The sequence below is a fragment of the Gekko japonicus genome, unplaced genomic scaffold, assembly GCF_001447785.1.
Source record: "Gekko japonicus isolate JY-2015 unplaced genomic scaffold, Gekko_japonicus_V1.1 scaffold1297, whole genome shotgun sequence".
In the NCBI taxonomy this organism is placed as follows: Eukaryota; Metazoa; Chordata; class Lepidosauria; order Squamata; family Gekkonidae; genus Gekko; species Gekko japonicus.
The window spans coordinates 113,101-129,304 of NW_015169815.1; the positions used below are offsets into that span (position 1 = coordinate 113,101).

The 16,204-nt window shown below is 47.0% G+C and overlaps 1 protein-coding gene across 1 annotated transcript in view; it reads right to left on the reverse strand.

Moving 5' to 3' along the window:
* Positions 1-16,204, reverse strand: part of CECR1 (cat eye syndrome chromosome region, candidate 1) — a 42,437-nt gene that overhangs the window by 21,640 nt on the left and 4,593 nt on the right. Inside the window, exons 2-3 of the mRNA XM_015417174.1 lie at positions 5,697-6,026; positions 3,288-3,513 (exon numbers count right to left, since the gene is read on the reverse strand). Of these exons, the coding sequence (XP_015272660.1) occupies positions 3,288-3,513; positions 5,697-6,012 (542 nt within the window). The 5' untranslated portion in view covers positions 6,013-6,026. The remainder of the gene's footprint in view (positions 1-3,287; positions 3,514-5,696; positions 6,027-16,204) is intronic.

The window sequence follows — 16,204 nt, forward strand, 5'->3', positions numbered from 1 at the left end:
TCGCTTCTGACTTATGGCAGCCCTTTGAATGAATGACCTTCCAAAACGTTGGAAGAAGCCAACTGAGATTTCAGATTTGGTAGGTACAGATGGAAAACACCAGACAATTTAGGCTTGTATGTAGAGATGCCTCTTAGTTATTAATTGTCAGAGTCATGTCTGGTAAGTCCTTAAAGTGGGCATTCTGATAGCCGCTTTTGAGTACTGTCTTTCTAGTACCTCCTGCATGCACGATGAACAGCCCATACCAGTAATTCTAACTTCCCTGCTTCCTGGTTCTTGTTAATGATTACAGAAAATAAATTTGAATAGTTAGCAGTGAAATACCACAGATTTGGATATTTAAAGGGGGGGGGGCAAAGTCCCAAACTAAATTTAAGTTCTTGATTTCTATGCCCCTTTTACATTGTTGGCACAGACTCAGCAACAAGATTTTTCACATTTGGGGGTCATCCATTCCAGAGTATGCCAGCATCAAGAACGACAGGCCCATCAGCTGTGACAAAATATGCAAATTATATCTGCGTGACATTCTGGCGTGCACTGTCTCTCTGTCAGGGCTCTTAATCAGTCGCCCGCTCTGGGTCTAGGCCTCATTCCTTCGCTATGACAACAGTGACCATGTCCAACGATTAGTTGATGTTTGGTACCTTGCCTAATCACAGCCTCGCCAATTAAAAGTACACATCATTACACATGTGAGAACCGGAATTGAATTCATACTTATCATCTTGTTCTCGAGAAATCTTTACTGTTCATCAGGAAAATGGTTCTCCTACAGCTTGCAAGAGGCAGCGGTGCCAATTCTCGTAAAACAAAGTAGCGTTGGGCCTGGTCAGCAGATGGGATGGGAGACCACAAAATGGAGTCTGTTTGCCACACATTTAATATGCCAGCTGCTGTTATCTTACCTAAGGAGTCCCTTCCTGTGCTTTGGGCGGCCGTTATTTCTCACTCCATTTGGCTGTTTATTACTTTTATTAAAAGGGCTAGGGGAGGGTGAGGAAAGAGACTACAAATCAGACAGCCATGCCCCATCCAGGGTGAGGGTTGTTGTTTTTTATGTGCCCACCAGTCACGGAATTCAGAGTTAAGGTTTCCACAGCAACGTTAACTCTGCCCTCTTGTGCATGACAATGGGGGGCTTTCCTTACATTAGCACACAAAAGATCAGGCCTGCGCAAGAAACTACTTAGTAAACAATGCCACATAATGGAAAGGAAATGAACCATAGCTAGAGAAGCACACACAGCAGCAGCATTTTGTGCTGGTTTATGTGGAATAGTAACTGGCATTTCAGACCTGTTCTGAAGAGAACTGCTTATGTGATGACATAGCAAGCGTCACCCTAGAAACCAGGAATGAACTAAGTACCAGAGGCATCTTTTGCTTAACTTATCAGAAAGTGCCAGAGGAGGCCAAAGGGTGGGAACTTTACAAGATGTCTTCGGGCCCATGACGGTAGGGAAAACGTTTTGGTGGTGGGGAGGGCTACACAGTCCGAGGTCCAGGCTCACTGCATGTTTACTCCACTCAGAATTAAGTCTCACTGTAAATCTTATTCAGCCTTGTAATCTATACAACTTACTTTCAGGTAGGAGTAAGGAAACACTTCTTTTCACAGCAAGTGATTAAAATGTAGAATTCGCTGCCAGAGGATGTGGTGATGGCCGCAGGAATAAACAGCTTTAAAAGGGGATTAGATAGATTGCTGGAGGATAAGTCTGTCAGTGGCTACTAGCCATGGTGACTGAAGAGAACTTCCACATTTCAGAGACAGTCAGTCCCAGCACTAGAAGGCAACATCAGGGGAAGGCCTCGGCCTCTATGCTCTGTTGTTAGCCATGCAGAGGAACTGGTTGGCCACTGTATGAGTCAGGATACTGGACTAAGATGGGCCACTGGTTTGATCCAGCAGGGCTCTTCTTATGTTCTTATATGCCAGATTTATCCTAGTTTTTGTGTTAAGTTCTTTAGTTTCTGCAACGTTCGCACATCACAGTATTTGGAAAATCAAAAACTGCTGGTTCTCACCTCCTCATTATAGTCTCGCACTGAAAAAATAAGGTACGTGGGGGGAAGGGACAAGATGGAAGCTTTTTGCCTCAGCAGACTAAACTAGTCGACCCCTAACACCATGCCACAAAACAATGTGAAGCAACTGCTTTGAGCAGAAGATTCCAGAGGGGGGCACCATTTTACTGCCTCCGAACTTTGTCTCCTGTAATTTCAGTGCAAAACCGATGTTGACCTTGCATAGAAGTGATTTAAAGATGATTCTCTTCTACTTTGCTTGAACCCCATTTATAGATGTATGAAATGGCACAAAAGAGGCTCAGAAGCACTTTATGCAAAGTTTATTTGAGTATGCATGTCTTTGACGTTCTTGAGATTTATTCCCAATTAAATGTGCCTACACTAAAAGAGTGTTTACTTAGAACAGTTGTATCCCATTCCTACCCTTCCTCTAGGGGTTTAAAGCAGCATACATCAGTCTTCCCTTCTCTGTTCTATCCTCACAACAAACCTGTAAAGTAGATGATGTAGAGACAGACTGACCAGCAAGCTCCATATCACAGTATGAAGCTGAACCCAGTTTTCCCTGGCCAGTGTAAGGAAATTAGACCACCTGGGAAACACATACTACTAATAATAGTATTACTGCTATTACTACTTTGATATTACAACTTTAGCACAATGGTTCCTTCACCGAGTGGTTGTGATTATGTTTACAGTAACATATCTGTAACATATGTGAGTTTATACGTTTCAACTGAATTATTTTATATATACTTTATTTTAAATGTCATTATAATGTTGCAATTTTTTAATGTTTTGATGTTTGCCACCTTGGGGGCCCTATTTGGGTGGAAAGACAGCACAGAAGTGTTTTAAATAAATATCTAAGCAGAAGATTAGATGGGGGGAACTTGTAGAACACATGATAAAAACAATAACAATAAATTATTATTGTTGCTGTTAACAACAATTATTAACAACAACAACAATCCTCTTGTACTAAAAGTTCACCCAGGCCTGTAGCTATGGTGGGATTTCCCAGGGTCTGGCCCTCTGACTTCCTCCCAAGGCCCCACAACTTTTGGATTGCAGGTGCAGGTGCGTGGCCCTGGCTTCTCTCCCAAAGCTTTGAGGGAGAAGCAGGGGAGGCCATGCACTCCAAGCCACGAATTTCAGTGCCCCACGACTTTTTAAAAGCCCCCCCCCCATTTAAAAAATCCTGGCTATGGCCCTGAATTCACCTATGACAATCCCGGTCGCTCACCCACCTGTTATCAAATTCAGTCACATTGGGCAGAGTCTGGCGGTAGGTCTCTAGCAATATCCAGTTGGAGCAACCGGGCAGCACTTCCTTAGGAGGATGAGACTCTGAGAACTTGAACCGGACGTCCCCCAAAGGGAAGAAGCAGATGTGACAATCAGGAAGGTAGCTGGCATGCTTTACCAGCCAGTCGGCACTCAGAATGGCATAGTCATGCAGGTGTAAAACACCACCTGTGCAGGAAGCAAATGGCACAATGGCACACACCAACACAATGCATATGATCAGCACTTAGAAAAAACTGAAGCTATCTATGTTGTAATGTATGAAGGGGTTTGGTGGTGGTGGGGGTAGTGGTGACACCTGTGACAGTGACCAATTGTGCTGTTGTAATGCTATGGGGAGTTGGGGTGGGCAAAGCGTGCCGGACTACTTGCCGTCCTGTCGCTGTCCTCAGCCAAAAGCCTGGCAGAACATCTCTGCCTTACAAGCAGTGTTCCCTCTAAGCTGAGTTAGGATGAGCTAGCTCGCAGTTTTTTAGCCTCCAGCTCACACATTTTTTACTTCGCTCAGGAAGGATGGCTCCAGAGCCAACTAATTTGTGCAGAAGCCAAATCGCTTGCTCACAATTTTAGTGCCAGTAGCTCACAGCATAGAGTTGTTGCTCACAAGACTCCACAGCTTAGAGGGAGCGTTGCTTACAAGTCCTGCGGAAAGGCAATAAATCCTGCAGGGCACGGATGTCCTCCTGCAGAGAGGTCCACTGGGCGGGGGCCAGGGCTGAGAAGTCCCTGGCCATGGTTGAGGACAGTCGGATCTCTCTCAGGCCAGGGTGATCCTAGAGCAGGAAAGCAGATCAGTTTCAGAGCAGAAGAACAACGCAACAGCCTGTGCAAGGAGAAACACACAGGAGCTTGGAGAAGGCAGCAGAGCGAAGGAAGCAGGGGGGAGAATGGGAAAGAGAAGGCTGGAGAAGACATGGACACAGACGAATGCAGGTAAGATGAGGAGATAAAATCAGGAAGTCTGAGAGAAGAAGGAAAACTGGGACTCAGTGGTCCCATTCACCATCACATTTATGCCCAGGTCTGGTGCTTCTTGCAATCTATCATGGATTCTAGCAGTTGTGGGCAAGCTGACGGCTCTACTGACCCTGAATGTTCTTCCAGTTACACACGTTTCATTGAAAGCAAGACCTATGCAGCTGAAAGGATTGGTACGTTACATACACCTAACTAGTTGAGCCAATTTGTTACCTTTTCTTCTGAAGTCTTTATACAATTTCTTCTAGTAATCATGACCCTCCAGAACACAAAACCCACATATGCATCCAAGGAATTCTTTAAAAATACCCAAATGGATATCTCCAATTGAGGCTTTTGTTTTCCCAAACTTGTATGATTATCAAAAGAAACTAAGTTATGAAGAATTATTAGATGATAAAAATAATCTTAAACCAATTGAAAGTTTGAAAGAGCAAAATAAGGAACTGTCCTGGTTACAAGCAATGCAATTACAGTCGAGATATAAGGAGGACCGGAAATATGATTTACATCTCTGCCTTACAAGCAGTGTTCCCTCTAAGCTGAGTTAGGATGAGCTAGCTCGCAGTTTTTTAGCCTCTAGCTCACACGTTTTTGACTTCGCTCAGGAAGGATGGCTCCAGAGCCAACTAATTTGTGCAGAAGCCAAATCGCTTGCTCACAATTTTAGTGCCAGTAGCTCACAGCATAGAGTTGTTGCTCACAAGACTCCACAGCTTAGAGGGAGCGTTGCTTACAAGTCCTGCGGAAAGGCAATAAATCCTGCAGGGCACGGATGTCCTCCTGCAGAGAGTTCCACTGGGCAGGGGCCAGGGCTGAGGACAGTCGGCTCTCTCTCAGGCCAGGGTGATCCTAGAGCAGGAAAGCAGATCAGTTTCAGAGCAGAAGAACAACGCAACAGCCTATGAAAGAAGAAACACACAGGAGCTTGGAGAAGGCAGCAGACCGAAGGAAGCAGGGGGGAGAATGGGAAAGAGAAGGCTGGAGAAGACATGGACCCAGACGAATGCAGGTAAGATGAGGAGCTAAAATCAGGAAGTCTGAGAGAAGAAGGAAAACTGGGGCTCAGTGGTCCCATTCACCATTACATTTATGCCCAGGTCTGCTGCTTCTTGCAATCTATCATGGATTCTAGCAGTTGTGGGCAAGCTGCCGGCTCTACTGACCCTGAATGTTCTTCCAGTTACACACGTTTCATTGAAAGCAAGACCTATGCAGCTGAAAGGATCGGTACGTTACATACACCTAACTAGTTGAGCCAATTTGTTACCTTTTCTTCTGAAGTCTTTATACAATTTCTTCTAGTAATCATGACCCTCCAGAACACAAAACCCACATATGCATCCAAGGAATTCTGGGTCAGTTATACTTACCTTTTGGCATCTGCTTTAAGATACTGAACACAGCACTCTGGTCAATGAGGGCTTTGGCCTTGAAGAAATGCATGCTGGGCGGAAAGAGCCCTGTGCGCATCGCTTCAGCCACTTCCACCTCCTTGAGGTGCATGAGCTTCTGGTTCACATTTTCCTCACGTTTCCCCAGCACAAGGTTGCCCCCAGTCCGCCGAGCATTCTCCTTTTCAATGAGGGAGTCCCGATCGCTCCATAAGGGTAGGGATACACAAAGGGAAACCAAGCTGAAAAATAGGACTGCTGCTTCCCATCCACTTCTTTGAGTCACCTGAGGCATCTTTTTCAACACAGCTGGAAAACATCATCACAAGGATGAAAATGAAATCTTTGTTATTTTCAGTACAGAAATTGGACGGTGAGGTACAGAATTAGGTCCAGACCCTTCATCTGAAGCTGAACAATCCAAGAATAGGATACTTTCTTCCTCAAGATAGAGTTCAGTAGTACCTTAGAGCCCAACAGGATTTTTGAGGTATCTTCATCAGGTATATCCCAAAAATCTTGTCAGTCTTTAAGGTGCTACTGGACTCAAATCTAGCACTCAGAGTCCAGTAGCACTCCTAACTGTAGACCCACATGGCTAGACATGGAAACTCCAAGTGGTCAACCAGTCCCAAATCACATCATTCTCCAGCAGAGGCTGAGATCATGTGGTATCTGAACATATGAAGCTGACTTATACAAGCAGACCATTGGTCCATCAGGTCGACTCAAGCAGCAGTTCTCCCAGGGTCTCAGGCAGAGGTCTTTCTCATTACTCAAGCAGCAGTTCTCCCAGGGTATCAGGCAGAGGTCTTTCTCATCACCTACTGCTTAGTCCTTTTACCTAGAGATGCTGGGGTTTGAACCTGGGACCTTCTGCATGGAAAGCAAAGGCTCTACCACCGAGCAACAGTCCCTCCCTGACTTAAACTTTTAAAAACAGATAGGAATGACTAGAATCCTATTGTATGACCAACTCCCAGACCATGAGCTTTCACCCTGCGTACGCTGCACATAGTCCAATATCTGGTAGCATTGCAAGCACACCTTTCCACAGATATACATCGGATCTCAACATTCACAACAAAATATCAGTAACGTCACTTGAGCCACTGTCCTATTGAGTTAAATACTAGAGTAAGAGAGCTTTACGACTGCAGACTTCCAAATTTTGTAGCCAAATGACAATCTGAACCTTGGTTTCCCTAAAGCAGCCCCACTCTCCAGCACCCAACACTGATCCCCTCAATAACAAATTTAGATATATTAACCTGTGAAAATGCAAATCACACATGAGAGAGGACCAGGGTCATAAAGGTGGTCATCTAATATCCTGTGTCACCTGTGTTTGAGTTGAGCTCCCTCCTTATCTTTCCCGTGACTTACTATTGTTACTTTCTCCTGCCTCTCCTACCTTTTAGCCTGATTCAGCAGCAAGCAGCCTTAGGAAAATTAATCCTGGAGAGGAAACACGCTTAATTACAGCCATAGATTACATGACTGCCTCATGAAAAGACACCCTAGCAATTCACTCACTGTTGACTGCTCCTTCCTTGATCTGAGCACTCCAAACAACTGCTAAGGCTCTTTCTCCAGAGATCACATCCCTCTCTGCAAACAGGCAGGCGGATACTGCCCTGATAAAAAGGAACAATTCAAAAACGGAGCTGGCTCAACTTCCTGTTACACAATGGAAATCTGATACGATTACCCGTTTTTAGGGAAGTCATTGCACAATCAAGGAAAGGGAAAAGAAAACAGACATGAAAGCTTTAATCCTATGCATACTTTCTGGGAGTAAATACCATTAAATTCAGAGGGACTTGTTGCATGAAACATGCATGAAACTGGGATGAACTAGGCAACCTCTCTCTCTCTCTCTCTCTCTCTCTCTCACACACACACACACACACACACACACAATTAACTTACAATGTAGTCCTAAGCAATGCAAAGTGTAGAGTTGTCTGCTACAGGTAGGGAAATACCTGGAGATTTTGAAAGTGGAACTTGAGGAGTGCGGGGTTTGGGGTGGGAAGGGATTTAATGCCATAGAGTCCACCTTCCAAAGTGGCCATTTTCTCCAGGTGAACTGATCTCTTTCTAACCTACCTATAACTGGACATCACATTCAGGATGATAATGGGAGTTACTATGCCAAAATGAAGGGAATCTTGACATATGCCAATTTGGTGTAGTGGTTAAGTGCGTGGACTCTAATCTAAATGAACCGGGATTGATTCCCCACTCCTCCACTCGCAGCTGCTGGATAACCTTGGGCAAGCCGTAGTTCTGACACAGCTGTTCTTGAAAAAGAGCAGTTTCTGTCAGAGTTCTCTCAGCCCCACCTACCTCACAGGGTGTCTGTTGTGGGGAGGGGAAGGGAAAGGAGTTTGTAAGCTGCTCTGAGACTTCTTTGGGTAGTGAAGGGTGGGGTATAAATCCAATCTCTTCTTCTTCTCTTCTGTGACCCTAGGTTATCTGCAGAAGCCCTGGATGTTATTTGCAATTAAAGCAGGCATAACTCATCAAAAAATAGAGCTAGGAGTTTCAAAATTGGCCATTGGTTTCAGGATGATCATCGGAGTTAGGTAAAGGTTTTCCTTGCTCAAAGCCAGTTGAATCCAACTCTAGAGTTGCGGTGCTCCTCTCCGTTTCAAAGCCGAAGAGCCAGCGCTGTCCGAAGACATTTCCATGGCACACGGAAGGCACACGGAACGCTGTTACCTTCCCACTGAAGTAGTACCTATTTATCTACTTGCAATTTCTTGCTTTCGAACTGCTAGGTTGGCAGGAGCTGGAACTAGAGACGGGAGCTCACTCCGTCATGCGGCACACTTGGGTCTCGAACTGCTGAACTACCGACCTTCCACAGCCTGCAGTTCAGCGTCTTAACCACTTGAGCCACCACAGTTACATCGGAGTTACAGTGCCACAAATGAAGGGAATCAGGACATCTGAAATGGAAACTCAAATTGTCTGTGGCAGGCATAACTTATCCTAGGAGCCTCAGAATTGGTCAACTGCTTCAGGCTAATTGTGGGAGTTGCAGCGCCAAACATGAAGGGGACTGGGGCATCACAGCTCATGCACTCTTCAGAAAGACCCACCCCACTTTTTGCATTGGAAGCTATAGTTGTCTCTGATGGTCACAGTTCATCAGGAAAAAAAAGCTAGATACCTGGATAAAGGTAAAGGTAAAGGTTCCCTTGCTTGAAAGCCAGTCAAATCCGACTCTAGGGTTGCGGTGCTCATCTCCGTTTCAAAGCCGAAGAGCCAGCGCTGTCCGAAGACGTTTCCGTGGTCATGTGGCCGGCATGACTAAACACCAAGGCGCACGGAACGCTGTTACCTTCCCACCGAAGTGGTACCTATTTATCTACTTGCAATTTCTTGCTTTCGAACTGCTAGGTTGGCAGGAGCTGGAACTAGAGACGGGAGCTCACTCCGTCATGCGGCAACCCGGGTCTCGAACTGCTGAACTACCGACCTTACACAGCCTGCAGTTCAGCGTCTTAACCACTCGAGCCACCTGGATACTGGCCACCAAATTCAGGCCGAAGATGGGAACTGCAGTGCCAAAATGAAAGAAAACGGAATCAGGGTATCCTGGCCCGTGTAATATCCAGGACTCCCCTCCCCCCCCGGGTAGAGCCCTAGTGCTACTGCAGGGGGACTTACTGGGTGGTCAGAGGCCCTTGCTGGCAACACACTGATGTCACTTCTGTAAGTGTGTTGTCAGTGATGCCAGGGACACTTTGACACTTGGGCAAAACTCTGTGATTTAACCATGGAGTTTTGCCCAAATGCCAGAGCATTCCCAGCATCCACTTCAGAATGATTGATCTTGGGAGCCACAGTGCCTAAAATGAAGAAATTGGAACATTTTGGGCAGATCTCTTGCTGGGTGACCTTGGGCCAGTCACTCTCAGCCATGTAGGGTTGCCAGGTCCCCCCTTGGCCACCGGCAGGGAATGGGGGGGGTAGGATTGCCAAATCCAGAGAGGAAAACAATGCAAGCTGCTTGGGGGGGGGGGGCCCCCACGCGCGCGAAGGGGGGGAACAAGGGTGGGATATCACATTTGCTATCAATCTAACTCGGCTACAGCTTGCAAAAATGACCTCTCTTGCCGTTGCTTCATCTGGTATTGCTGCAGCTGTTTTGGCGGGAGGCAGAACTGCTGATTCAGTATTCTAACTCCCGTTAAGCATTGTGATCTCAACAAGTCAGTGAGTGGACCAAGCAAGGGCAGAGCCCCTGGTAATTTTTCAAACAAGCCTGCCTTACAAAAACACAGAACACTGACATAAAAACAGTATGAAACATATGAAATAGGAATTCAGCACAACAATCCACCTTTAATGGGATTCATTCCAGCAGAAGCCTTTGTGAGTCAGCGCTCACTTCATCAAATGCATGGAGTGTCCAACCAAAGGAGCTCAATGTATATAAAGCAACTGAAAGGGGCATGAGGAAAAAAGAGAAAACACCTAAGAGTTAGAGCTCCTCTCTCTTTTTCCCACAAACCCTTTTCCATTGCTGATATTGTTGTTAGCCTCCAAAGTGCTACTGAAATCCTCTCCAGTTTTGCTACAACCCACAGGCACAGCAACCCTTCCGGAATTCCTTTTTATTGACTCATCTTCATCTGGTGGGTTCTGCCCACTTTAACCGTGCCCTCTCTTGCTTCAGGCCAACAGGCGGAACTAGATAAGCTCCATTGTCCTCTCTCTTATTCCAAGCCCTGGCTTTATTTATTTTTTTTCCTAAGCAGATACCAAGAGTCTTCCCCACCCAGAAGAAGCTAACAATGGACAAAATTTCCTTTGAGTGTGGGTTAAGCTGCACTGGCTGCGGTTGTGGCGCTGTTGCCATTGAGGAGACCCCTCTGCACATTCCTGTTGTATTTTTTCAACAGAAGCCATTTTTTTTGCCTCCTTCCACTCTGACCCTGCTCAAGGGATCTGAACAATTGCTACCTGCTGGCATGCGGCACAAGAGGGCCTCGGGAGGTTGACACAAAGGCCTCTTTCACATGATGGGCTTGCCCTGGAGCAGCCAGGCCTGGAGGAGGCTGAGTGAATAGCACAGCCCCCCCCCTTTCCTCCCCAATCCCCCTGCCTTGCATTTCAATCAAAGTCAACAATCAGATTGGAATCCCTCATACACGGGGCTTTCACATTTGAGTGGCTCATCCTATCTGCCATTGCCTGGGCCACTGATTTGAAAGGGAAATGCATTTCATCCTGGGGGTTAAGGTGGAAGGTGAGAACAGAAGGGCATGCATTCAGGTTCCCCCCCCACTCCGAAGCAAGTGATTGTATAAATCAAAGACCACCTCAGAGTGTATCTACCCTACCTACTCTCTGGGAACAGGAGTTTTGTGATGGGGGGGGAGGGCTGGGAATCTCAGAACCCGCAGCAAACTACAATTCCCAAGGTTCTTTGAAATAAGACATGATATACTTAAATGGGCATAAAACTGATCGACATCTGTAGCGTGAATAGGCCCCTGTGCTAGGGTTTCCAACCTCCAGGTGGGGCCTGGAGATCTCCCGGAATTACAATTGATCCAGAGACACTGTAGATCAGTTCACCTGAAGAAAATGGCTGCTTTGGAGGCTAGACACCTTGGCATTATACCCTCCCTCCCTCCCTCCCCACCCCAAGCCCCTCCTCAGGCCCCACCACCCCAAATTCCATGAATTTCCCTTCCTGGGGATGGCAACCCAATACAGGAGGAGGGTAAAATCTATTTTACCCACAGACACTGCTTGTTGTCCAACACGGATCGCTCTCGGAATCCTAGCATTTCCTCACTGTTTGGTAACAAGAAGAAGAAGGAGAAGAGGAAGAGATTGGGTTTATACCCTGCCCTTCACTACCCGAAGGAGTCTCAGAGGGGCTTACAAACTCCTTTCCCTCCCCCTCCCCACAACAGACACGCTGTGAGGTAGGTGGGGCTGAGAGAGCTCTTGACAGAAACTGCTCTTTTTCAAGAACAGCTCTCGTCAGAACTACAGCTTGGCCAAGGTCATCCAGCCAGGTGCAAGTGGAGGAGTGGGGAGTCAAACCCGGTCCTCCCAGATAAGAGTCCATGCACTTAACCACTACACCAAACATAGCAAGGAGTCCTGCCTAGGATAGGGTTGCCACCTCTGGTTTGGGAAATAGTTGGGAGATTTTGGGGGTGGAGCCTAGAGAGGGTGCTGTTTGGAGAGGGGAGGGACATAATGCCACAAACTCTACCCTCCAAGCTTGCCATTCTCTCCAGGGGAACTGATCTCTGCAGTCTGGAGATTATTAGTAATTCCTGGAGATTAGTTGTCATGGGAGCCACTGCAGTGCAGCAGTTAGAATGTTGGACTCAGATCCGGGAGACCCAGGTTCAAATCCTCACTCTGCCAGGGAAACTGGTGACCATGGGCCAGTTACACTCTTCCAGCCTAACCTACCTCACAGGGGTGCTGTGAGGATAAAACGGAAGACGGACAAACAGTATAAACCTGTTTTGGTCCCATTTGGGAGAAAGGTGCAGTATAAATGAAGTAAATAAAAAATAAATTCTGGGAGATCCCCAGGCCCCATCTGGAGGTACTCAATCCTACTTCCTGACCTGCTCTGATAAATTATGCCGCTGGAGTGCTACAGACCAACTTTGTCCCACCCAGGAAACTGTGCCAACTCAGGGCAAAAGAGGTGTGTGGATGCACTGACATCCTGGGGCAAGGGACTTGCCCACAAGCTTCTGGGAGGCTCTTTAGCCTAACCCCATTCTCAAAAGTGACCTTTCAGGAAATCTAGTTGCTGACCAAGATTTTAGTCTAAAAATTAATCCAGCCCTCCTACTCCCTATCCAAATGACATCAGCAGCTCAAGAAGTAGATGTCAAGCTGTTTAACCAGCAGGGCCAATTCCCAATGCATTTTTGGGAGGCCAAAAATATTTACTAGTGAAAACTAGGAACAAATAGCTCTCTGTCACAATGCTCTGTTATCTCTCTTTTTTTAAAACTGCATCCAGCCTTCTTTATCATAATTCGTTCTTCCCTCCACTATGGAGTTTAGGAGGATTTTATCCTCAGAGCAACCCTGTGAGGTCAGCTAGGCTGAGGAACAGTAGACTCCAATCTGGGAGAACCGGATTTGATTCACCACTCCTCCTCCTCCTGCAGCTGCTGGTGTGACTTTGGGTCAATCACAAGTTCTCTCAGAGCTGTACTCTCAAGAGTAGTCCTCGAGAAAGCTCTCTCAGCCCCACCCACCTCACCGAGTGTCTGCTGTGGGGAGGGGAAGGGAAAGGAGATTTTAAGCCACACTGAGACTTTTTCAGGTAGTGAAGGGCGGGATATAAATCCAATCTCCTCTTCTTCAAGGCTATCCTGTGGCCCTTATGGGTGAGCAGGGATTTGAAAACAGGAGCTCAAGAGGAAGAACTTGCTTCGTTGTGGTACACTGGCAGCAGCACTAGAATTATTATTTAAAAGCATAATACATACGCTCTTAAAACGAAGTTCTTCTTTCCCCCCATGTAACACTGAATAAATGTATCCAAGAATGGGATTAGAACATGCACCAATATTTTCTGCCTCCCTTAATAGAAATGGCATGACTGTTGACCTCATATGGAACTTGGGAGTGGTCTTAGCTGATAGGCAACAGGGGCGGGTGCCCCAGGTCTGGTGCCTGGGGGGGGAGGGTAACTGCCCACACACACACACCCAAGAAGGGGGGGGGGGAAGAAGAGCAAGTTCCTGTCACTGCCTGCAGATACCCCCTTTGGGGATCAAGCAGCTAGCTTCCAGCAGCAGCTGTGGCTCCCATCCACCCCACACTTGGCAAGGGCCACCCCTTGCTTGGCCCCAATGGGGGCCAGGCAGTGGGGGGGCAGTGATTCTGGGGACCCATCCTGGACTTTTGCCCAAAGCCCCAGATTCACTGAGGCTACCCTAATGGAGCTCACAATTTGCAGTTGTGAGCCGCTCGGAACTCAGCTTTTCCTGAAGCGGACCTAGCATCCTGGTGAATAAACACCTGACTTTGTGATGCTATGTTGCAGCTCAAGCATCCTCTCCACTGGTAACATCATACTTCTAACTATGCAGACTGGGAATGGGTATTTGGAGCAATCTGCCTTGTGTATTCTGTATTATATGGAGGGGGTCCTCCTCCTATTTATCATGTGTAATAGGTAAAGGTAAATGTGTACAACTACTTGCTTAATTTGCAAAGGGCTTTACAGTCTTTGCTCTCCTCTGCAATTAGCTGGCCCTGACCTAGATAGTCCAGGCTAGCCGCATCTCATCAGCTCTTGGAAGCTAAGCAAGGGAGGCCCTGGTCAGTATTTGGATGGGAGATCATCAAGGAATAGCAGGGTTGCTACGCATAGGCAGGCAGGCAATGGCACACCATCTCTGAACGTCTCTTGCCTTGAAAACCCAACAGGGTCCTAGGAACATAAGAGAAGCTGTGCTGGATCAGGCCAATGGCTCATCCAGTCCAAAACCCACGTGTCATCAGAAGGTCCACCAGTTGGACCAGAACTCCAGAAGTCCTCCCACTGTGGCCCCCCAAGTATCAAGAATACAGAGCACCACTGCACCGGACATAGTGTTCCATCTATACCTGGTGGCTAATAGCCACTGATGGACCTCTGCTCCATATGTTTATCCAATCCCCTCTTGAAGCTGTCTATACTTGTAGCTGCCACCACTTCCTGCGGCGGTTAATTTCACGTGTTAATGACTCTGGCTGAAGAAGTACTTCCTTTCATCAGTTCTAAACCTACTGCTCATTAATTTCATTGTGTGCCCACAAGTACTTGTGTTGTAAGAAAGGGAGAAAAGTATTTCTTTCTCTACCTTCTCTATCCCATGCAGAATTCTGTAAACTTTTCATCATGTCACCCCTCAGTCATCGTTTCTCCAAGCTACAAAGCCCGAATCTCTTTAACCTTTCTTCACAGGGAAAGTGTTCCATTCCCTTAATCATTTTAGTTGCCCTTTTTGCACCTTTTCCAATGCTATAATATATTTTTTGAGGTGCAGTGACCAGAACTGTACACAGTATTCCAGATGAAACCAAACCATAGATTTCTACAGGGGCATTATGATACTGATTTGTTTTCAGTTCCCTTTCTAATAAGGTCACCATAAGTTCACTTGGCAAAAACAAAACAAACCAGCCCATCTTTCTTTCTAGCAAGTAAGTCTTATCCTGTCAGTTGTCCAAGGAGCTCAGGGCAATAGATATGGTTCTTCCCACCCATTATTTACACAATGTAGGGTTGCCAACCTCCAGATGGCACCTGGAGTTCTCCCAGAACAACAACTGTTCCCCAGACTAGAGAGGACAGTTGCCATGGAGAAAATGGCAGTTTCAGAGAGCAAACTCTATGATATACCCAGGGGTCATTTCCTGGAGGAGCACACACAAGGACCTAGGGTTGCCAGCTCCAGGTTGGGAAATACCTGGAGATTTGTGGTGTGGGGTGGGACCTCAGCAGGGTATAAGGCCATAGAGTCCTCCCTCCAAAGCAGCCATTTTCTCCAGGGAAACTGATCTCGGTTGTCTGGAGATCAATTGTAATAGTAGGAGATCTCCAGGTGCAATCTCCGGGACCACCTCCAAATCTCAGCAACCCTGTCTATGAGGTAGGTTAGGGTAGCAGAGTGTGACGGACCCAAGGCTGAGATTTCCACAAAGGGAGAAAGGCTATTTAATTATTTTTCCTCGTATCACTTTCTTACCAAAAATTGCCACGCATAATTTGCTTTTTACTCCCACTGGGGAGACTATATGGGTACTAGTACTTTCCTCCAGTGTAGGTAAATGCAATTTGTGGGGGGCAGTTTTTCACAGGAAAATAGTATGATGAGAGAGAGTTAGCCCCTCTCCCTATACCTCTCCCTTTAAATAGCAGCCCCCAGTGGGACAAATGCCATGTGCACTAGTTGCTTGTAAGTTGTTTGTTGTTTGTAAGAAACAGCCATTTTATGTTCACTTTACAAATGAAACCAAGGACCGTGTCCATGGGTAAATATTTATGCAGTTTCAATCACAGGATCAGCATGTGATGGAAAGTGCCATCAAGTTGCAGCTGACTTAATGGTTACCCTGTAGGGCTTTCAAGGCAAGAGATGTTCAGAGGTGGCTTGCCATTGCCTGCCTCTGCATAGCAACCCTGGATTTCCTTGGTGGTCTCCCACCCAAATACTAACCAGGGCTGACCACGCTTAACTTCCAAGATCTGATGAGATCGGGCTCACCTCCTGACGTCAGGGGCCCGGCGGTGGACCTGCAAGGCCAGCGGGAGTGCGAGGAAGCCCCGCCAAGGCCCTCCCTGGCCCCAGGCAGGCAGGGGTGGGGAGAGGCGGGGAGGAAGCAACTTACCCTCCCTCTTCTCCTGCCTCCTCCTGGCTGAATGAGGGCTGGAAGCGAGGCGGGCGGAAGCAGGGGGCGGGGCTTCATCATGTGCCCCGCCCCCC